Below are 24,534 nucleotides of genomic sequence, written 5' to 3'. Positions count from 1 at the left end.
AGAGTTGTTATTGCATCACATAACTTTTCAAAAGTTGAGCGGATCAATTGGAAGTTTTGAATCCACAATTCCTCTGTGAAATCATGGGCTATCACCTCCCAGAAATCCCACATACGTGGCCGCTTCCACGTATAAGGAGATTGCCTTTCCATTATGGCTCCATAACACGCCCATGTGGCCTCGGATTGGAAATAATGACAGCTAGTGTGGTGGCTGCAATAGAAATAAAGCTGCTTAATTTTGAACATCCATCACCATGCTTCTTGTTATCACCAGAGGAGAAGTCGCAGAACATCACTCAGTGGAAATGCAGTGTTTTATCATCATTTCAAAAATATAGCATAAGATCTGTGCAAATCTGTAATGGAAACATTTCATTCATAGTTATAACATTTATTCTGATGGCATATGGTAAGCTGCTTAACCTTAACATGTTAAAGACCAAGTCCAAGCTTCAGTATGCTGATGATAATGCCATAATATTCAGCCATTTGGAGGGAAAAAACTACATTTTTATGCATTTGCTCAAACATACAGGCTTTGAGCTGCATCTCAGGCTGCAAAATACTGTATAAAATAACGTATGTAGCCACTGTGACATCAACCATTCGTTTGGCATCATGGCCAACTGATTTTTTTTAATGACATACCATTCTATGATTTTTTTTTTATGACAGACTAGAGTATGCATTTTTCATGATTTTTTTAATAACATGGTTCACCATGACATTTTTATCATATTTTAAATTCGATTCTAAACTATGACGTCTGGTTTTTTGAACAACATACTACCCCATGGCAGTTTTATGGATTTTATTAGAAGACATATTAAGCCCAGCAGATGATTTCATGAATCCAAAACACTTAAAAAAAGAAAAAAAGTTAACGCTATTTATGAATTTTGTGGTAAAGCATCATGTCAGTGTGAAAAGGTGTGAATACATACAAACCAACCAGAAGGTGGCCTCCGTCCTCCTGATTTAAAGCCAAGAGATGAATTAAAGAGCAGGACAGTTTAAGACAGAGGGAAGACTGACGTCCAAACACAGCGGCAGACAGACTGAAGGCGGAGCTAGCGAAGCAGTGATAGAGGAAGGCTCAAAGAGATGGAGTGCTGGATGAAATAGGAGTAGACAGCTCGGACGGAGCCGAGAGCTTCATCACACATCTCCTCAGGGACGTAATCAGTCCTCCTCCAATTTGGCGCTTGCCGCTTATCGCACTACCGGGAGCCATGACCCACCGACTTTTACGGTGTGGTCGACTGGCAAATGGAGAGATAGGCCCCGTCTGCCTGCCAATGTCTTTTAATGAGCGTGCCGATAAACAGTGAGAAGGAGGACCGGAGCTGAGGCCCTTTATAATTACTTCTCCAATGATCACCCTATTTCACCCTGTATACCAGATCAATATTACAAGACGCAGCCTTGATGACTTACAAAGTCACTTAATCTCACTTGATACTGCCATCACTGAGGGAGGATGGGAGGAGGCCTGTGTGCAGGCAGGAGCGCACTCAAGTGCAGTGAAAGAAGAACATACAATAATACAGATAAGGAGGAGAAGGCAGACTTTAACACTTTCAAACCTGAGCAAATTGGATTGAATTTAAAAAAAACAAACAGGAAAAAGGCAATGAGCAACTTGACAAGAAACAGCCCAAAAATTAAAAAGAAATTAGAAGTACAATAAAATTACCTGAGAATATGTTTTTTTTAAAGAAAGAAACTAAAAATGAACATAAGAACATGCCAAAAAATATGTTTCCGTGAAATATATAATTTCTAAGAATTATAAATATAATTTTCTGGACATTTTCTCCACCTTTTCTGTTAATATCTAATAATCACCCCACAGCAAATTCTCAAGTCTTTTTCTTGCCACCTTTTAACTTATTCTTTTGCAGTTTGTCAGACATTTCAAGTTATCTTGCTGCCATTTTCCTATGTTTTCAAACAAAATGAAAACAATTTTCTCAGGTCTCTGAGGTTTGTCTGCTTGCGAAAGGCATCTGAAAGGAGCACAACAAACTAATGTTAATTCAGGATCTGATATTTATTTGTTATTTTGAACATTAAAATCAGATCAGGTCAAACTGACAAAATGCCATACAGTATAGTACAGTATTCTGGTCATCTTTTTTTTTTAAAAAAATCCTAACCTTTACTTGATGTTTCCAAATTTAAAAAGTTTTGCAAATTGCAAGTTGCAAGTTTGCAGACTCCTGACTTTCAAAATAAACATTGTTTTAGAACAGCAGCATTTCTGACATTTATTTTCATTTCACCAACCAAAAGTCTGTAGGACTTTGGTCATATTCAGTTTGCAGGCCTGAAGGAGAAAGAGCCAAAAGAGGTAGCAGACTAAGAGGATGCATGCTGAATAAGCATCACAGTCCTGCTGTCAAACCCAGCTGCCCCTTAATAATGGACCTCCAGCACTTCCAGCAGATCCAGTGCTAAGCTGGTCTGACTCCTCAGCTGGACAAACAAACACACATGAGGCTTCAGGTCACCTCAGAGGGAAAGCATCACTTAAACAGGGACATATTCTCATGGCTTTAATACAGAAGTGTCTACCTTTATACACTGTCAGATTTGACAAGTTGATTTTAATCTTAATTTATGTTTACGTTTTATCATATTGTAAAAAAAAATGTCTCTTGTCAAATTGTTAAAATTTCACTTCAAATTTTGTTATTTTTACTTACTTTTGTGAAGTTTTTGGCAACTTAAAATGACAAGTTTAATTACAATAATCCTTCTTAATTTTTCAGTAAACCAATTTTACTGTGCTATATTCTGTATTCTGCAGGTTAAATACTAGTCAATCATATTTGTATTTTCTGAAACATGTTAACAAAACAGACATGACACATCTCCTAACTTCATCACTGGCAAAATCCTCTTTGTGATGATCAACTAAAGTCGGACAAACTTAGTTTACTGAAGATGCTAACACTTAGACAGAACGAGGTAATTCTGGCTGCCATTTTTAAGTTGCAACAACAACTTCAAAAAAAAAAGTAATTACAGTTGAATTTCAAGTAAACTAAACAATTAGATATAAAGTAAACATAAATTAAGATTTATAATCATATTTACTTTTCTTTGGTATTGGTATCCAAATTTTTTTAGTCAGATCAACTCAGATTTTTAGCAAAACATGGCCACAGTACATACAGGCCAAGGTGGTGTCGAGGTGAACAGGTGCTTTAGGACGACACCATGCCTGGGCCCAACAGAAGAACACCAGCTGCCTGAACAAAGTCCAAAGAATGTACAGAAAAACATGACAGAAAATGTATAAATCAGCATAGACATGTGTTACTCTAGTGTGTTTATAAAAATGCTATAATTTGCTCTGTTTGTTTGTTAAAGCAAACTTAGCTCAACTTAACTTTCTTCCTCCCTAATTAAAAAAAAAAACAAAAAAAACTGACAAGCTCTCTGCTTTGCAGAGAGCCAATTAGCCCTCCAAATTCAGCTGTCATCCACCGAGGTCACTGTATTCTTGGGAGAACTGGCCTCCCACAGAGCTTTATGCTGCCGTTTTCACTCCCTCAGTGCTTTATTTCAGCTAATGAGCAAAGTGCAACTCAATAATCAGCTACACTCGTTTTCCTCTGATAATACTGTTGCAGGCCATGTTCTCCCCCGAGCTTATCAACACAATGTACAGACTGGGATATTGTGTGGGTCAAGTAAGGATCAATCTGCTAAGGAAGGTGCAAATGTTAATAGTATAAATGTGAAAATGTGAGCTGTGCTTGTGAAACATGAGATACATGAGTTACATGAGATATTCCACCATTTCTTAGCATATATAAAGGGAATATTTATTCACAGCTGGAAAATGTGTTGATGCACTAGGGTCGCTGAAGGTGAGATGAGGCGTGCATTAATCCTTGTGATCTGTAGGCATGTTTCCATTAACCCTCAAATTGCACAAACGCCAATATAAAAAACGCATGTGAAAGTAAGTCAAATAATATATATATATATACAATGGAAATACCTTATAGCTCACATGATGTAAAACAAAAAGTCAAGGAATCACTACAAAAGGTGTTATTGCACTGCACCCGGAATTTTTTAATCCACAATTCCTCTGTGAAATCATGAACTATCACCTCCCAGAAATCCCTCATATGTGGCTACTGCCACATAACACGCTTAGGTGGCCTTTGATTGGTGACAGTGACGGTTAGTGTGGTGGCTGCAACAGAAATAAAGCTGCTAATGTTTGAACATTTGAACATTTTTGCCGGGGGCCAAAGAAATTTTGTCATGCGGAACCCTCTAATTTTATCACTAGATTAAATAAAATACGTACGTATTAAATAGAATACATACTGCACACTTATTCCTCAGCCCATATTAAAGTTAAAAGCTCCCTGCGTCTGTGATGCACCTACAAAACGAAACTCCTATGTGAAACTGTGTGAGCATAGTGCCATGAGAAGCAAAACTTTTGACATTCAACCAAACCCGATCAACCTAATATCAAGTGTGAGAGGTTACATCGGATTGTGCGGAAAGTCATGATCAAAGACACTGCAGTCCTGATCCCTCCCCATGTGAGCAGTTTGCCAGAGCTCCATAAGACCCACAGCCATCACCTTCCACAGCAGCCTCATCCAGCCAAGCCTCGTCCAAGCATCTCAAGCATAATGTAAGAAAAGAAAACGTAATGAAACCCTGGATTTCTTAAAACATTATAGTTACCGACAGATGCAAAGGCAACAGAAGCTGGACTAGGAGGGGAGGAGAGAACAGAAAAGACAAGAGCAACTAGATACATTAATATCCTTATTTGTTAAAACTGTCGAAAAGAATAATTGACCCAATTTTGTGCTTCTGTAAGCCATGTCGTTTTATTTTGTTCTAAATACAGGGGTGTCCATTCTCATTTCATTCAGCATAGTTTTGACAATTGTTTTTTTTTTTGCACAAAAGCAAAAAAGAAGGACTGATTATTTTGCTGAACCACATAAAATAAAATAAAAAATCATTTGGCGTGAAAACAAAACTTTTGTGGGGTAAATCACAAAACATCTTTAGTGATTTACCCCACATTACACAATGACAAACTAAGGCATAAATGCAAAGACTAATATAAACAATCACTGTTCACACACCTGCATAATCATGGTCTCTCAGCATGACTGGCAACTGAGCAGGTGCAGAAACCTGGGCAGAAAGTCTTTCCCTAATGGGGAAACCATTTGTTTCCCTGAGGTTCACCAACTCTTGAGGTTCCAGGGTCTTCTGGCACAATGTCCTCCTCTATGTTGTCTCCTACCATCACACATATATTGTGCAGAAAGGCACAAGCAAGGATGACCTCAGAGCAAAATCCTGTGTCCACCTCCAGAGCTTTAAACAGAGTTGCCCTCCACATGGTTTTCATCACCCCAAAGAACCCCTCAATCACAGAGGGAGCACGGGCATGCTCCTGGGTTCTGTCTCTAACTGGCAGCCTGAAAGGTGTTTTGATTGTGAAGGGTTTTTCAAGGCATGGATAGCCTCCATCACCTAAAAGAAAATAGCCTGTTGGAGGATAGGGGGCGTCAACCTAAATGGGGCTGTGTTTTAGAATGCATGTGTCATGTACTGAACCAGGTAATCTAAAAACAGTCCTGATGCATTGCATATTGCTTGCATTTGAATTGAGTAATATTGTTTATAGTTAAAGCCATTTTGCATTGATAACTACTATAGTTTATAGTAGTTATCAATGCAGTTGGATTTTGGTGGCTTGATTTCAGATTTGGCACCCATCTATGGCTCCCACTGCTATACTGAAGGCACCAGTAATAATAATAATTATTTATTATTATTATTTTATTATTATTATTATTATTATTATTATTATTATTATATTATTATAATTACACCGGCACAAAAAACATTGGTACTAATACACCGCACAAAAACAATGTGCCAGATCTAGCCCTTGCAGAACCCAGGTCTGCCCTAAAGGGACCTTTGTGCTCCTTAACGGAAAGCTTTTCAACCTGCAACATCCAGTGGCATATCATATGGATGCGACAGGTTCCTTCCAGCCATGTTCTCAAGTGAAGCTGCCTATGCATATGAATATGAAGCTGCATATGATAACATCTGTCCAGCTCCATTCTAAGCTGATGCTGTCCGGTGGCGTATCATGGGAACGAGAAAGGTGGCTTTTGGTGTAAGAGATCATACGCTGAAAGCAAAGCAGTAGCGTTCAACACGTTTGGAATGAGAATGGACTTGAGTGTGACACTTGTGGGCCATGACTTCATAGCCACATTTACCACCAGCCAGCAAATAACACTGATGCCAAGTTTGCAACTTAGTCACTCGACTTGATGAGTCCCCACACTCCTCAGTATAGAAGAAGTGTTATTTAAAGCAGCAGCTCGTGAAAAAATGCAAGCTACCTCTTTGAGTCCTAACCTTGTGTCTGCTTATCGCCTGAATTGCCTCTGTGCACTACATGCACATCAAATTACAATACACAATTACAAATTAATGGTAAAAAGTATGAAGACACAAACTCAAAAAAAAAAAGGCATACTAAGTCATTAGAGATGGAAGAAAAATATGAATTAATAAGTTAACAGTGAACAGATTGTGGAGATTCACTCTTCGATCCAAAATAGTTTTGTAAGTCAATTAAAACTAAATGAAGCGAATGAAAAAATAGATGAACTGTATTCATGAATTCAGACACACTGTGCCACTTGACACTGTTCAGTGTAGAGGCCCACTCACATAACTGCAGGGATATTTAGCTGCATGTATCACTGCATAATGACTGTTCAGCTCGCTCCCCTCCTACATGCTTTGCGTTTATTCAGAGAAATACTCTCCATCTTTTATATTTACAGACGTTTACTTATTCATTCACAGAGCTGAAATTCAACTAAACTGCCCTTTATTTTAATCTTTATCTTTAACCTAAACTCATCTCAAGAGCTTAGTCAATGAGCTCTCAGATACGGGGACAACCATGCCCTGAGGGTCTTGCAGTCAATGGTTTGTAATAGGCTGAAATGAATTTGTTTTGTAATCTAATGTTTTGTTGATGACTTTTAATAGTAACCCTCTTTTTACCTGTGTTACAGCTCTTCAAACAGTAGTTGAAGATTGCAGCAAAAAAAATTACTGACACCAGATGATTTGGTATAGCTAACTGGTGCAACTTCATCAATGATAAAGAGAGTCATGACGACAAGAAGGTACACATCTTTTTATCCTAAAAGTGGTGAAGCAACACGGTTGACCAGAATCATGTCTTCCTGCCAAAAGGTCTTTGATAATAACCGCAAAAAGGCAGTTGAGTCCGAACCCATCCAGATAGTGGAGGGGGGTGGAGGAGGAGATGGTGGAAGGGGCAGGAAAGATGTAAGGCCATTTAGTAGGGCTGCACAACAATTATGGCCAAAACTATGATCACAATTTATTCATCACAATTCATTGTTTTTATTTCTTTTAGTTCAACAGGGTTCCCACAACAGGGAGTTTGCCTTTCCAGTCTAGATGTGCTTTGTGGACTTGAGAAGGCCTACGATCGCATCCCATCGGGAGTGTTGTGGGGGTTACTGAGGGAATAGGGGGTGCCAGGGTCACTGCTACAAGCCACCTGTTCCCTGTATAACCAAAGTGAGAGCTCTGTCTGCATACTCAGCATAAAGTCAAACACATTCCCGTGTGGGCGTTGGCCTCCACCAGGGTTTTCCTTTCACCGACCCATATTACATGCTGGGCACAGCTGGGGGGAGGAAGGGGTCCAGTTTGAGGACCTCAGAATCACATCGATGCTTTTGCAGATAGTGGTTCTGTTGGCTTCTTCACACTGTGACCTCCAGCATGCACTGGGGTGGTTTACAGCGGCTAGTGTGAAAGCAGCTGAGGTGATGAGAGTCAGCACCTCCAAGTCTTAAGCCATGGTTTTCTCTGCCAGAAAACGGTGGATTTTCCCCTCTGAGTTGGGGAGGGAGTTGTTGCCCAACTCCCAAAGGAGTTCAAGTATCTCGGAGTCTTGTTCACAAGTGAGGGTAGAATGGAGCATGAGATGGACAGGCAGTTTGGTGCAGCATCTGCAGTAATGTGGGAGTTGTGTCGGACTGTCGTGGTGAAGAGGGAGCTCAGCCAGAAGGCAAAGCTTTTGATTTACCCATCCATCTATGTCCCAATCCTCACCTATGTGAATGACCTTTGAGTAGCAACCAAAAAAATGAGACTGCAAATACAAATGGCCAAAATGAATTTCCTCCGGGGGGGGGAGGGTTTGAGCTCAGCCTTAGAAATAGGGTAAGGAGTTTAGACATCCAAGAGATCTCGCTGCTCAATCACGTCAAAAGGGCCATTTGAGGTAGTTGGGGCATCTGATCAGGATGCCTCCTGGGGAAGACCCAGAACACACTGGAGGGATTATTGTATATATCTCATCTGACCTGGCAAATCCTCAGGGTCCTCCAGGAGGAGCTGGATTTTGGTGCTTGGGAAAGGGATGTCTAGAGTGCTTTGCTCAGCCTGCTGCCCCTGCGTCTCCAGATAAGTGGATGAGAATGGATGGATGGGTTCCCACTATTATGGAAAACCTGGAAAAGTCATAAAAAAAATCTGCCTCTTGTATTCCAGACCTGAAAAAGTCATGAAATTAGGCAATTTCTTTTAATTTTTTGGGAAAGACATGAAATTTTGTTTTTTGAATGAAACTGCTGCAGTAGTCTTTCATGGATAAATTTTGACACAATGCAGCATAATGACAGCAACTCAATCTTGCTTGTTGTCTTTTTTTTCTGTTTTTTGCCCCTCTCCCTCATATGTGTTCTGGACGACAAAATAAACATTTTCAAATAATTTTTATTAAAAAATAATTACTTTTTTTGCAGAAAAGCATACTTGTCTGGATTTCAAGATTCTTTTCAGCACACCTGCAGTTTCAAATCACTCACCTGTGTGTTGATTGTCATGTAATCTTGACACAACTGCAGTTCATCACTGCCTGCTGCAGGATAAAAGGAGCAGCTCATTCCTTTACTCTCAGCCAGATCATTGTTGACTCTCCAGTATTTCTGTCATCAGCTCACCTCCAACCTTACCTGTTTGCCCTCAGCTACATTCAGATTTTCTGTCTTCCTAGAAACCTGAAAAAAAGACACTCCAGAACCACTTACCTGGAATTTCCCCCTCCTCCTGCAGAGACCTCTCATCCCCAATTCTACACACCTGGAAATCTGTTGCCTCACCAAGAAACCTGCAACACAGAAAAAAAGCCCTGCTCTGAAGATTCCAGACTTCTCGTTACCCCCAGAACCCAGCTCTAGAACCCAGCCGAGCCCCTGTCCCCCTCCAAAAACTCAGACTAAGTCCATTCGGATTTTGTTTGATAAATAACTTCCTTTTTGCAACTTACCTGTTCCCCATGTCTTAATATTATAATGTTGTCAATTATTATTTAGGTATTTTGTTTCACAAACCTGCATCATAACACATAATGTGTCCAAGGACCATCGGAAATGTGAAAATACAATGATAATTTCTACTGTTATATTTTGATAATCTGTATAATTTTGGGAGATTTTTAAAGAAAAAACATGGGTTTGAAAGGCACTGTTTTTTTATAACCACTAAAAATTTTCAAATAAAAAAATGGCCAAAAATGGATTAAAATAAATACAAAATACAGCCATTTTAAAGTTGCTTGTCCCTCCCCTAAAGCCAAAATAAAAAAAACACAAGTCACGACATGCTTCCCCTTTTTTGCACGACCCCCCCTTCCCCCACATAAATGACAAACACGCCCTAAGTTATATCTAAATATTGAGTTCTAATTCTGCTCTGAATGCAGTATTTTTTTAAAATTTATTCTTTTAGGGGCCCCATAGCTCAGTGGGTAGAGTGGGTGCCCCATGTACAGAGGCTATGGCGCAATGACCGCAAGTTTGATTCCAGCCATGGCCCTTTGCTGCTTGTCATCCCCTCTCTCCCCCTTTCATGCTTAAGCTGTCCTATCAAATAAAGGCAGAAGCCCCAAAAAACACCTTATATATATATTATATATATATATATATATATATATATGTATATATAACTGATGGGTAAATATCGATAGTTGTTTCAGAGAATGTATGGTTCTTAAATTTGCCTCAAAGTCATGGAAATTTATTGGTAAAAATGTGTATTAAGCTCCTGTTTTGGCTTTCCAAGATCAGCATGTCCAAATCATACAGACAGAGATGCACCTGCCTCTCTACTCAAACTGGTTCCCAATCAGTCACTGGTACCAAACATGTGAATGACTGCATGTTTGACACTGATCAGCAAATGAACATGTAGAAGAGCACACCTGTCTGAAGAGATGATCCCCAACTGCTGACAGGCAGCAGATGTGTGGACAGAGCTGTAATTAGGGGGGGGGGGGGGCCGCTGGTGGCAGACAGAGGGCTCTTTTTTGCTATGGAAATGGGGGCTGCAGAGAGCAGATATGATAAAATAGTGGGGACATTCACACAGAAATGTCAGGGGCTGTTTGGACATCTGCTGTGTGCTGTGCAGCAGAGAGTTCACTGCCTAGCTTCCTGGAGGTGCTGTGGGACCAACTAGGTGAAACACTGAGACAGCTGGCAGGAGGGAAAGACCCCAAAGGTGCTGACATGGGCTAGCAACCCACGCCGGTAGTGGTGAGGTGTAGTAGCCTTTCTACAACCACAATAAGCTACAGCCAACATAGGAAAAATACCCCAAGAGTCAGCAGAGAGGGAAGATGACTCACAATTACACAGCAAAAGACATCAGAACAGACATGACTATGCATCGGATACGTGACTCAGTGAGGGATAGGGTACGGACCTATCCGCTAGGGTTAAAACTAGCAGCATTCGGGGTAAGGTGAGCTCATCTGTGGAGGTAAAAGGTAGTATAACAGTGCCCCTGAGGTAGGAGGAGGTAGTAGAGTGGATGCTTAGAGGAAATGTGGTCAGAGAGCCAAAGAAAACCATGGAGAGAGGATTTACTCATATGGTGCAGAGAGATTGGGGTGCATGACAGAAAGAGGGGAAAAGAGTACAGGTAGGCAAGTCTAGAAGGCAAGAAATGAGGTAGAGAAGTTAGTTAAGGAAAGGAGACAGTTAAGAAAACAGTGGAAAAAGGCTACAGACGAAGAGAGGGAGGGAATCAGTGTTTTGCAAGAGGAGTTGAGAGACAGGATAGCAGCACTTAGAAGGGCAGAGCATCTTAGGAAAAAGAGGAGAAAGAAAGAATATGCAAGGACAGCTTTTTTTAGGGACCCCTTTAAATTTGCGAAAGGTTTGTTTAATCAGGAAAAAGGGGGGGCAACTTAAGGCAACAAGGCTAGAGGTTGAAGAATATTTGAGAAAGACTTATTCAGACTTAGAGGAGAATAGGAGTGGAGGTCTTCCACCTGATATGCCTCCATTAGGAGAGATAAGTCAGGAGTTGGATGTTAGGCCACCTAGGTGGAAAGAAGTTCAGGAAGTGGTTAGGCGTGCAAAGGCTTCTTCGGCCCAGGGCCTAATGGAGTCCCCTACCGGGTTTATAAAAGTGCACCTGACATCCTTAAGTTTTTGTGGAAACATCTAAAAATAGTTTGGGAGAAACAAATTATCCCAAGAGCATGGCGCAGGGCAGGGGGTGTCTTCATCCCTAAGGAGAAGGAGTCCTCAGATCTTAGCCAGTTCCGGATGATCTCTCTCCTGAATGTAGAGGGGAAGATTTTCTTTAGTGTAGTAGCGCAGAGATTAGCTGGGTACTTAGAAAGGAATGGGTTAATAGACTCGACGGTGCAGAAGGCGGGGATACCAGGTTTTTCAGGGTGCTTAGAGCATACTAGCATGATCTGGCACCAGATTCAGGCAGCCAAGAGGGAGAAAAGAGACCTGCATGTAGTATTTTTTAGATCTGGCTAACGCATTTGGTTCAGTGCCACATAGCCTTATTTGGAGTGCTTTTGAGTATTTTAGGGTGCCAGGAATAGTTGTCAACTTAGTGAAAGCATATTTTCAGGACATTAGATTATGTATAAGTACAGGCAGATTTCACAACAGACTGGCAGAGGCTAGAGATAGGTATTATGGCAGGATGTACAATTTCGCCATTGGCATTTACAATGGCGATGGAAGTAATTATCAGGGCATCCAAGTGGGTTGTAGGTGGAGAGAGAAGACGTCAAAAAATGGGATGTGTCTTCCACCAATTAGGGCTTACATGGATGACATGACACTAGTTACTAGAACGGTGCCATGTACAAAGAGGCTATTAGAGAAGGTAAATAAGAACCTCAAGTGGGCCAGCATGAAAATCAAGCCAAGTAAGTCTAGAAGTATCTCATTATGTAGAGGGAAATTAAATGATAGGAAATTTATCATAGATGATGAGGAAATTCCAACAATTAGGGAAAAGTCAGTGAAGAGCCTAGGTAGGTGGTACAATGTGGATTTGAATGATGTTGAGCAGGTTGTGCAATTTAGAAAAGATGTCGCTGAAGGACTGGATAGAATAGATGAGTCAGGGCTCCCAGGAAAGTTGAAGTTGTGGTGTTTGCAGTTTGGGTTATTTTTCCTAGGTTAATGTGGCCACTGTCAATCTATGAAGTCCCAGTATCTGTTGTGGAGAGAATGGAAAGGTTGGTTAGCTCATATATTAGGAAGTGGTTAGGCGCTCCCAGGTGTCTAAGTAGTGTGGCATTGTATGGGAAAGGGATACTCAGCTGCCAGTATCTAGCTTAACAGAGGAGTTTAAGTGCACCAAGGTTAGGGCAGAGTTGTTGTTAGCCGGGAGTAAGGATAAGTGTAATAGTTAGGAGTGTGGTTCCAAATCCATCCAAGGGGAGAAAATGGAACCCAAGAGTGGCAGTTCAGGACGCAGAGGCTGCTCTTAGGCATGCAGAGATAGTAGGTAATGTTCAGTTTGGCCGGGGAGGCTTGGGGCTTGGGCCAGGCAAACCGGTGTGGAATACAGCAGGCCCCAAGGATAGAAGAAAACTGGTAGTGGAACAGGTACGTAGGCAGGAGGAGACTGTAAGGGGTGCTAAGGCAGTGGCTCAGGCTAAGCAGGGTCAGTGGTTGAATTGGGAAAGTGTAGAGAGGAGGAAGCTTAGCTGGAGGGACCTGTGGAGTATGGAGGAGAGCCGCATTAGATTTCTGATAGGGGCTACATATGATGTGTTGCCAACCCCCCAGAACTTGAAGCTCTGGGTAAATGGCGACCCATCATGCCCATTGTGTTCAGGTACTGCAACTTTAAGACATATTTTGTCAAGCTGCAAAATTAGTTTATCACAGGGCCGGTATACGTGGCGACATAATCAGGTGTTGAGAAGCTTAGCTGCAGGTATTGAGGGGAGAAGAAGACAGTGAAATCAGGAGGTTTTAAAAAAGAGAGTCTAGATGTCCAGTTTGTACGTGAGGGGGAGAAACATAGAGGCAGTAAGTTAGGGAGGAGGCAGGGGTGTGGTCGCCTGGAAGGAGCTTGTGATTGGGAAATGCAGGTAGATTTAGGAGGAAAGCTTGTTATTCCCCAGGAAATAGTCTGTACTAATTTGAGGCCTGACATAGTGCTGTGGTCGGTGAGTCAACGGATCGTTTATTTCATTGAGCTTACAGTCCCTTGGGAAGCTTCAGTGGAAGAAGCCTATGAAAGGAAGAAACTGAGGTACACAGACTTACAGGCAGAAGCTGAGCAGAAAGGATGGAAAGCTAGGGTTCGCCCAGTTGAAGTGGGATGTAGGGGATTTGTAGCTGGATCAGCTATCTCTCTCCTGGGGGAACTGGGAGTAAGGGGACAGAGTTTGAGGAAGACAGTGAGGGAAATGTCAGATGAGGCAGTTAAATCCAGTCAGTGGATTTGGATTAGGAGAAACAATGGTAGTTGGGGACCAGCAGGGGGACCCACTGAACGGACAACTCCTTGAGATCAGGTGGAGAGATCCACCAATCAGTCCTCTCAGGAGAAAATCCAGGAAGTGTGAGGGTATTTAGGAGTGGGAGTGGCCTGTTTGAGTCTCTTTGTGTGAGACCATGCTGCCATCCAAGTAAGTGTGTTTGTTGATCCAATTCATCCCTTATTTTCCCTTAGCTTGAGTCTTGTATGTGAGTTGTAGTATATTGGCAATTGTGATGCATGTGCTAGGGAAGGTAGCATCAGCACAGTCACTACCTGGAGTCTGCATAAATAGAGCCTGGGTCTGTTGAAGGTGATTGCTGTTTGGGCTGTGATAGCCATGTGATAGCCAGCCTAGCTAGCTTAGTTAGCTCAGTTTAGCCTCCTGGGGGATAGCCATGTGTAGCCATGTGTTAGCTTAGCTTAGCTTAGCTTTGTATCTGTGGCCATGTAGCCTGTGGTATCTGTCTGTAGGCTGTGATAGCCATGTGATAACTAGCCTAGCTAGCATGGCTAGCATCAGCTAGCTTAGCTTAGCTTAGCCTTGTATCTGTGTGGCTTGCCATTTGGGCTGTGATAGCCATGTGATAGCTTAGCCTTGCTAGCTTTGTATATGTTTGCTTAGCTTTATCTGTAGTAGTTTAGCTTGTAGTTTAGCTGTGATAGCTTTGTAGTAGTTTAGCTTAGCCTTGTATCTGTGATAGCCAGGTGGTACTGCATCCTCATTGAGTGCCTAATTAGGTCCTGACTGCTCATGCCCCGGTGGAGCGTTCCTACTGACAAGCACATAAGCATAGCATCATGTGACCTACAAAAGCCAAAAAAAGTGTTTTCACTGCAGTTTTGCAAAATATGGCTTTTCCAGGTCACTGAAATTACCACTCAGGAAGCTTAACTTTTTTACTATACCTGGGGAGTTTTTTCAAAATTGGCATGTTTCCTTTAGGTGTATTTTATATTCGATTTCAGTTGGCAATTTTGAGAAGTCAATGGAACCTGATAATGCGCTTGTGTGGAAGTGGAAATAGATTCGAATACATAGTGAAGTTAATCGTCAGTTTCACATGATTGGAGGTAAACAAATGTGGCATATTAATATGAGTGTCTGAGCCAGAAAATGGATAACATAACAAGCTAAAATCCTGCGAGTACACAGTCTGAGCTTTTCCAAGTCTGTGCTTGTTTGATTTATAATTTTTTTGTTAATCTGTTAAAATTACAAAGAAGACATGTCTTATTGCAAATTGTATCTCTAATATTTTAACTTTGAAGTCTTGAAGAAGAGTTTGTTGGATAGTTCTTGCTTCGGTAATTTCTCGACCTAACGTTTTGTCATACTGCTGTTTATTTTTTGTTGACCACTGCAGACTTTTTCGTAAACGAACAAAAATTATCTTGTAACAAATTAGTTTCTCATGGAAGTTCCCTGCTGGTTCAACAAATGTGGGAAGTGTCAAAACTTGATTACCTGAAATGATTAGTGTTAATGTTACAGGGGCTAATTAGACCATTAACGGAGCAATGTTGACTTATTTGTGGACACTTTTATACATTTTTAAACCAATCAGAACCAAGTTGCAAAGGTGTCAGACAAATGTTTTAGTTGACACTGAGAGATTGCTCCAGAAGTCAGGTCCTCCCAAGACAACATGCTAGAGGAGCTTTATCGTTCCTACATTGATAGGTTATGCAACTGAGGAGCCACAGTCACAATCTGGGACTTGGATCCATAGGGCAAGGGGCAAGGTCAATCTATACACACAACAACACACACAACACATTTTTTGTGTGGTGACTGGACCCTTTGACATGTTTATGGCCATGTTCCTTCTGACTATATATAGATTAAACTTTCAGCAATTTAAACCCACTTTTTCTTTTTTTTTTTTGGCATCTGCTTTGTCAATTCTGCTGTAAGTTGAATTTGTGTTATATTTAGCTGCTATGTTGGCTGTGATTGAACACAGTTGGTCTTTAATGTGTGTATCTGTCATGTGAATTAGTTAATCAGTGTTTGATGTTTTAAAATCTGAAATTTAAACCAATTGTGACTGTTCATTCTATCTGCTTTGAGATTCTTTGTGAAACTGATTCACGCTGGTTTGGTTTGTAGCTAATCAAGACCCAAAAAAAATCTGAAATAGACAATTAAATTAAGGTGTAATTTTATACATTATGTACAGCAGATGGTGCTAAATATACACTCTATTTGGACAGGGTGACCTTTATATGTCTTTACCTAGTTTGGTCCTCCAACTTTAAGTCAACAGTTGACTGTTAGCTTTCCTGATAAAAACATAGCAGGGCCTCCAAACACAAAGAGCTCTGACCGAACCAACACCTGAGGGATGAAGTGAAAACACTGTGATCCATGACCTCATCCATCAGTGCTGGACTTCACAAAAGCCACATTTCCACCAAAACCGTTCAGTATAGTACCTCTGAAACCAAACATAAAACCTCTTAACTTGTGCCTAGACCCTAAATCTGTGTAGTTTTTTTCACCACTCACAGTACATGTCAGCAAGGTTTTTGTCACATACTGCTCAGTCAAGCAGCACTCACTGTTCACTGGTGATAGAGTGAAGTCTGAACTTCGTTTATTGTCCACAGAACAGGGCCGCAAGCCGATATTTTCAGAACAAAAAATAACAGGTTGGAATGAGTCTCTCTTGATCAATTATATGTTTTTTGATGTGAAACACTTGGTGCATTTCGTGTCTTTCTTTTAAAGCACACTGGGCTGCATTTATTGTATGAAAGGTGCTATACAAATAAAGTTTATTATTTTTATTATTATTATTATTGTTGTTGTTATTATTATATTTAAAAATAGTGGGTTTTGGGATGCCTCATGGCTTCCCTCGTAGAGTGGTGAGCTGTGTCCTCACCACAGCGGCCAAAGGTTCGACTCTAACCTGCAGCCCGTTGCTGCATGTCATCCCCTTCCTGTCCCAACTTTCATGCTTAATCTGTCCTGTTAAAAAAAAGGTAAAAGCCCCCAAAAATATCTGGGTTTGTGCATTGGCTCCTTCTCAGGCTCCAAAGCGTTTATTTCTCCAATTGACGAAACAGAATCTATGCAGTTCACATAATGTGGTTGAAATGAATATATAATAAATATACTTTAAACGCTTTCAGATCCACTCATCACGAATAGTATTTGTCAAAGAAAGACAATAAAAACTAATGAAATGGTCAAAGTTGTCATATTGAAATTTAAAGGGGCCCTATTATGCTTTTTGGGGTTTTCCCTTTTCATTGTTTTGTGCAGCATTTCTGTGCTTGTAAAAGGTCTCCTAAGTAATAAAGTCCAAAGACCAAGCCAAAGGGAGCTCTCTCTGCTCCTAAGCTGCCTGAAACAGCTCATTTGAGTTTCAGTGTTTACTTCCGCAACGTCAGTGAAAATATTTTTTCTGAGTCTCCAGCTGCCGCTAGAGGCTGAAACAGTTCTTGTTTAGTAATGTATGAAAGACTAGTCACAGTATGAACAGTGGTTAAACCACAGCTTATCCCTGAGCACTGAGTGCTGATTCTCTACTGCCCAATCAACAGACTGCAGCAGTCCACTTTTTAGTACCGGATCTTTGTGCTAGGAACCCCAAGCAGAAAAAAGACGATAAATGGTAACCGTTCTAAAGGTACTAAAGGTACCATCCACAAATTTTCACAATGGATATGAAAAAATAAAAATCATATCAAACTGAAGTGAACCTCTCTGCTGGGTGGAAGCAGGGCTTAGTGCTCTTTTGGTACAAATCACTGCGGCCAGGTTTTGCCATTGAGTACATGAACATGAAATGATTTATTTTTTCCAAGAGAAAGGCAAATATTATTCAGAGGGTTAAGACAACCAGCTTTATTGATAGTTTAGCTGACCACCAGAGCTAGTAAAATTATTTTTTACATACCAGAACTTTTTAACTGGGACAACAGCATCAAGATTATGCACACAGAAGCCTACACTCATTCATCAACCAATAAATACAAATCTGAATATCAGCGCAACAAAAAACAAGAGAGCAAAGCTGAAACACAGGATTCAGACAGTTCTGGAGAGATTACAGATGATACTTCGAGAGCAAAACCAGATTTAGACCCAAGTACATTTGGTAAATAAAAATGATTTTTAAGTTACTTCAGAACTTTTACCCCCATTATAAGACAGGAAAGTAATATAGTATATGAAGTATGCTGCAGGAATATGATGATACAGCATGTGAAATGGACAGTCAGCTTTAAATTTTACTTCTAAACAAGCTACTGTCATGTGACCAACTAAGGAAGTCAGGGCAAACTAACCGCAACAAGAAAGGGATGGGCTAACAGAGTTACAGGGTTTCATAGCAAGGCTAAATTCCATCCAAGTCCTTTTAAAAAAATATACCTATATATATATCCTTTGGGTCAAACTAGACCAACACCCATAAACCACTGCACAGTCATCTTGGTAATCTGTCAAACCCATCTCACCACTACAGATTATTCTGACAAAACAAAAACTCATAACTGTGCTCCTGAAAATATGACTGCATGGATCTGAAGAGGAAGTTTCATAACAATCACAGCAGATACACTGAACTGTCAGCAGGTCACATCACGGTGTGCTCAGCTCAAACTGCCACCAGAGTCAAAAGCAGCACTCTGATCGAGCTTCAGACTGCCTGTGCAACGTTAAAGGTCAGCTACAAGGAGCATTTTAGGAACACTCTTGCAAAAGCACTATTGTATGCTGCGTTTCCCACACATTAATGTATATGTGGTGCTTGCTAACTTGTTTTGTATGAGACATAATAGGTCAACCTGAAGAAGGTCAAATAGCAGCTACCTGAAAGGGGGCATATCTCCACCTACTTGGTGTCAGACATGCTTCTGTCAGTAAAGGGATTCTCCCTGTACAGCAGTCCAAATTAATGGCCTAATCGAGCTAAAACTGTAGCTCCACCTTACTGTGCATGGAAACGCACTGAACGTGTTTTCTGCCTCTTCCTCAACTATAACATAAAGCAACACTCCAAAAGACCTCAGATTAAATTTGAATTCCATATAATAATCAACATTTTAGAAGCTATTTCTATTATTACCAATGATGTGATCACAAGTGGCACTGCACTTTTGTGGATTTTTTTTAATTGTGGCAAATAATTACTTCCAGAGAATGATCCATTGATTCAAAGCTGCCATGTGAGATGATGCTAATCGGAAACAACAACAGTTTACACATACATTTATCACAAAGCCTCCGTTCAGATAGCTGAACACTTCCAAATCAGTACTTTCAACCTGAAACCTGGTACTCCAGCAGGTAGGGACTGATTTTCCAGAAATGCAAAGTGGGTCTGCAAGAGACATTCCTCCAGTGTGATCTGAAGTGAGAGCAGAGTGAAGGCAGCTGAACAGATAACCTGAGGCAGTGAGCCACCATGTGACCTCGTGTGACAAACACACAAACACTTCCACTAGCTCAGATGCACTTGCTGACCTGCAAACCCAAAAAGTAGAATTTCCACTGAAATCAATGTGATTAGCAGATGAAGCTCCATACAGACTAAGTGAGTGAGGTTTTACTAAAACAAACGTGGTCTAAGTCTGTTTCGTATTCTTCATGAGTCATGTTTAGGTTTCTTTTCATAGCACCGCACATCTTGTCAAGAGCTGAAAATGAGGAACGCCAGTTTCATAGTCCATGTTTGGATTCACAAAGTGATCTACGTGTGTGCCAGTCCTTTAAGAGGTCCAGCGCCACCAGGCCACCTTCATACGGTCCCAGACGGCGTCTAAAGAGTCAAAGGCGGGGCGAACATCCAGGATGGAGAACTGGTAGTTCTCTGTGTTGATTTCACCGTCATAGTAGTCAATGACATAGCGCACCTCCTTCCCGCAGCGGTCTATGATCCAGTCATGGCGGTCAAAGGGCAGCTCGTAGCTGAAAAGGAGAAGAAGACACATCAGAAATATTCTTTCATAGAGATGAGATGACAGAGGCTGCTGTGAGCTCCTTTAAAGCAGCAGTGAGCTCTCTCCCAGTGGAAGCCACTCATGCTGCTTTCTACCTGTGAAATGGCAGATTCTGGCAGGACAGGGGATTTAACGCCATCATTTTCTCTGGGCAACAGTTGTGACACCACAGCAGTGAAATCAGAAATGACTAATGTTTGCTGCTCTTGTTTTAGTCTTATATGCTGATTCTGAAATGTAAGGTAAAAGTATGTTTCTAATTTTCTGGCCTGGGTTTTGGAATAAAACCTGAATCTAGTCACAGAGAGAGCAGCTGGTGGCAGAGTGGAGAGGGTGTTAATTGGATAATTGCACAATGTTTTTGTAAATTATGACAACTTACTCAAAAAACTGCTTTCTCACTTAATGACCCGAACCACTCGAAATCCGTGAAATTTTCTAACAAGCTCCCCTGAAGTGATCAACCCTCAGGACCTGCCAGTTATGGGTCAGCCCACAAATCACTCCTCTCTACTATTTCTTGTTAGGATGTTTTTTTTCTACCTTTCAATGTTTTTGTTTGTTTTTTGTTAACTTGCTTACACTGCCGCAGTGTTTTAGTTGTGGTGTAATATGTAGTGTGTTCTGTTTTTTTAAAGGACTATTTTTTTAATGCACTAGTTACCTGGATAGTTGCTGCATTAATCCTGCTTTCTGCCGATTACTAATCTGTTTTACAGCCTGTCCGTGATGTTGAAATGAGACACACCAGAGAAAGAAAAAAGGCAAAGCTATGTGCCGGGGAGCTGATTTGCACAGCTCTTATCTACTGCCTGCCTTTGACAGGTTTTCCTGCATTAAAAAAAAATAAACCACATACACACCCATCCTCATATTTTTGATCACTGCCACATATTAATGAAACTGCTAGCTGACAACTTTAAGTTCCATCTTATCATCTTAAAAACTTGGCTCATACATAAAATAAAGCTACATTTTATTTGTGAGGAGAAGAGCTCAATAATGGAGTGAAGTTGAGGCAGATAAAGTGTGAAGGAGCTCACCCCATCCAGTGACGGAAGCGAGCTCTGGGCGAGAACTCTTTGGCTTTACCACCAAATCTCTTCAAGCTCGGCCCACATGGACATTCACTGCAACAAAGCACAGGATAACAATGTAAAGACAAATAAGTTAAAGCACATAGAGAATATGTTGAAGATAACTCCTCTACAGGTTGTACACTCACTCTGCATGCAGAGCCTCCCATTTCAGGATCTCCTGCCAGGCCTGCTCGTTGTTCTGGTTGTGGATTTTAATGATGTTGGTCATGTCTTGAGAACCAAGGTCATCTTCGCGCCAGCGCCACCTGCAGAGCAAACATGACGGACTGTTAGACCTGACAAAGATTCCATCCCAGAGCAGACCATATAAAAACCATACATTCACTGAAACGAGCATTTATCTGTTCTTTTTCATGACTATATAGTGGCTTTTTAAAACATGTTTTAGTAAAAAAAGGAATTCAGGACAGATTTTGAACTGAATATTTAAATGTAACTCAGGGGCTGTTCATTATTTGGGGGGGGGGGGGGTGGAAAAGGGGGAGGCATGTCAAAAAAATAACTTAAATCTGTGATAAAATTTATCACAGCCAAAAACTGTAAAAACTGCGCAACTCTAATTATATTGTTAGACTTTCATATTTCTGACAGTCTGAAAACATCATGTGTTATTTTACATGTCTGTGAAACACAATTCCATGATTTTCTAAAACTTTCAGGGTACACTTAGTTTTCCAAAACTTTTCCAGCAAATTCCATGACTTTGAGGCGGTGTCTTTACTGATTTTTGTCATCTTGTGTATTTCTTTTCCAAACTGTGTTTTCTGTGGTCACTATAATCTTGAATGTATATTTTTCTCTGTCTTTGCAGAACATTGCCACTACAGGCATTTAGATATGATTAAATATGTATGCTAGCAGGTGAGCACTACATGTTTCCTCCTATAAAGTTAAAGCTGTGATAGCATTACATTAGGAGATGGTATATGCTTTAAAAAGCCAACAATTTGTGTTAAATGTCTGCACACGTCTGCTGATGAGCTGGTAAATAAAGGCCATACAGCGTGGACCGACCCTTTCCGCAGCATGGCGTTCCAGAACATCTGCTCAGACGGGTACACCCATTTCTTCTCTGTGTTGTGTCGGGGAATGGTGGACTCCTCTCTGCTGACGGAGAGTGGGAAGGGCTGATCTGGAGCTGGCTTTTGGTTAGGAGGCGGCATCTGTGCAAACAGAGAGTGACAGCTCTTCATCATCACAAAGCACATGATTACCTTTGAGATTGAATTTCTGGCAACATGAAAACAACATTTAATAACAGTAATTACACACAACTCATCGCAGAGAAGTGCTTTCCTTCACCAAAGTGTTGCAGTTACCATATTTGCTGGGTCGATGTCGCTCTTTGTGCCTTGTGCAGCTTTCATGGGACACTCCACAAACTCGTAGGCCCGGTCCTGGTGCGCTGGACCTGGTTCTGCTTGGTGCATTGGACACTCCGAAGGGGGAGATGCTGTAGAGAACAAGGGGCACCCGGTTGAGGCATAACGGGTACAAAACCCTACTCACTGGTATCCTAAAACCTTCAGTCATCTCAACAATACAACAATATGAAGCTTGAAATATGTGAAAAAGTGTCGTCAGAAAAGAAACTGTAAAATTGTAAAGGAGGCTGCATCAACTGAAACAAAACTCATCTAGCACAGGAAAACTTTACGATGTGACCTTTAAATTATCTTGCAGTGTTCCTGGGAAATGTAGTTCTGTAAGTGGTACAAGCATGTCACTAATAGTTTAATCGGCCCACATAATTACAAAATGTCATAATAATGACATAAAAATGTATACCTTTTACAGGCGCAGCTTTGTGCATGGGACACTCTGAAGGTGGAGACACTATGAAAGGCAGATAGACAAAATACAATATGTTATCAACTTTTAACAACAATTGTTAAAGATACAAAGGTATAACATAGCATAGCATAACATAAGAGCAGGAAATCCCTCCCGTAGCTGCACCTTTGACAGGTTGAGCTTCTTGGTGCATGGGGCAGCCCTGAGGAGGGGCGGCCATCATGGCCTCTGCCCTGACTGTAGGAGCAGCAGGTGTGGACAAGGAGGCTCCCATCCTGCCCTGTGGAAACACACACACACAACACATTAAGATAGTAAGTGTGCCTGATAATGTCAGCACATCATCAGTGTTGGCAGATATTAGCTTTAAATGAAATATCTTGTCGGCCAACATGCTGATTTCTGTCATATAACAAACTGATATTTTCCTTTATTTATTTTAATTGACAAAGTGAAAATGTACAAAACATCAACCCTGCATTGAAGTATGTTTCTTACTTCCGCAATGAATTATTATAAGATACACTGTAAAGCATTGTATTTTATGTCTCAATCCGCTGGTGGACCAATCACGATGTAAATATGCATAATGTGACGTTAACTCCGCAGCAGCAGCCCTGCATAAAATCCTCACGTTATTTTAACACCTGTGTGTAACATTTGAGAACAAAGCCCTGCCCGAAAACCACATCACACGATGGCATATACATAATGAGTAAGCTGACAGACATAGAAGAGCTAACTGCTGTTTGTGGCCACTTATCTCAGCACAGTTATCCATATGAAGGGCGTGAGCTGTGTGTTTGACCATCTTTCAATGACACACACAGAGAGAAGCATCAGAACATTTTGTAACAAAGATCAGAACAATAACATTATAAGAAGTGTGCAACATTAATCGAAAGATTGTTTTTAAAGTGATTTCCTGGTCTAACAAAACATTAAATAGTCATATAAACCTACAGAGTGTCCGAAGAGGCTGCCATTTGATCTAAGCACAAGTTATCCTTGTGTAACCTCACGGTGAGCGTTAGCATCGAAACTCCACCTAGCGTTAAGCTAATTTCCAGCCTGCTTCAAGATACCGCTAACATTTCCGGTTTTTCTGCCATACACATAGTATAGAAAGAATTAAGTCAAACATACTGTCAAATCAGTCTGATGACGAGGCTGAGCAGCTAAATTGCTAGCTGTTTCCATTCACTGTTAGCTAGACTACCTAGCGGCTATGCTAACGTTAGCCGAAATGTTGTTGATCTTCTTCGCTTTTATTTCTAACTTCCTTTAAACACAGCACGACAACACCTTCAGTCCCAAAGAAGGACGTAATAACATAGAGTGGGAGAGAAATGACGAACTAACCTGAAAGAAACGTGAGCAGAGAGCTGTTGAGTCGGGTTACTGTCCCAATGTCAACGTGCAGGACACACGGAACGTACGGAACTGCTTAACTTTGGGTTTGCACGTGCCGTACGTAAGACACTACGTCATCACGCTGAAAGGGACAACACGACGCATGGTTTGGTAACGTGTTATATCCATGGTTGTATTTTGAGGTTACATATTGCCTTAATACGTAACATATGAGTGGTGATATAACATTAGCTGCAATATGACATAACTCAAATACAATAACAATATAAAAGTCATTTGAAATGTATGACGGCTTATAAGGGCCACTGCTGATAAAATAAATAAATAACAAAAAAAACCTGGGGTAATATTCCGAGAAAAAAAAACTCTGAATTTCCCAAGAATAATGTCGTAAATATGCGAGAAAGGAAGTC

The 24,534-nt window shown here is 40.9% G+C and overlaps 1 protein-coding gene across 1 annotated transcript; it reads right to left on the bottom strand.

The window, feature by feature from the left end:
- Nucleotides 1–17,730: 17,730 nt before the first annotated feature.
- On the bottom strand, nucleotides 17,731–24,189 carry LOC121960847 (holocytochrome c-type synthase). Its single transcript, XM_042510724.1, has 8 exons — nucleotides 24,110–24,189; nucleotides 22,913–23,027; nucleotides 22,742–22,789; nucleotides 22,273–22,406; nucleotides 21,968–22,116; nucleotides 21,079–21,198; nucleotides 20,897–20,983; nucleotides 17,731–19,821 (listed from the first exon to the last, which is right to left on the bottom strand). The coding sequence occupies exons 2-8, from the start codon at nucleotides 23,019–23,021 to the stop codon at nucleotides 19,623–19,625; spliced, it is 846 nt and encodes a 281-aa protein (XP_042366658.1). The 5' UTR covers nucleotides 23,022–23,027; nucleotides 24,110–24,189; the 3' UTR covers nucleotides 17,731–19,622.
- Between the last annotated feature and the right edge of the window lie 345 nt (nucleotides 24,190–24,534).

The sequence above is a fragment of the Plectropomus leopardus genome, chromosome 21 (genome assembly GCF_008729295.1).
Source record: "Plectropomus leopardus isolate mb chromosome 21, YSFRI_Pleo_2.0, whole genome shotgun sequence".
Taxonomy (NCBI): Eukaryota; Metazoa; Chordata; class Actinopteri; order Perciformes; family Serranidae; genus Plectropomus; species Plectropomus leopardus.
The sequence above is the reverse complement of the archived record's forward strand: the minus strand, read 5'-3'. Positions and strand labels throughout refer to the sequence as shown.

What these genes read in the sequence shown, in the direction of transcription:
- LOC121960847 (XM_042510724.1), bottom strand. Translation starts at nt 23,021, where the DNA reads ATGGGAGCCTCCTTGTCCACACCTGCTGCTCCTACAGTCAGGGCAGAG. An exon ending in ACATCGACCCAGCAAATATG is followed by an intron (nt 22,117 to 22,272) that starts GTAACTGCAACA and finishes CTGTTTGCACAG; the next exon opens with ATGCCGCCTCCTAACCAAAA. An exon ending in TGGGAGGCTCTGCATGCAGA is followed by an intron (nt 20,984 to 21,078) that starts GTGAGTGTACAA and finishes GCTTTGTTGCAG; the next exon opens with TGAATGTCCATGTGGGCCGA.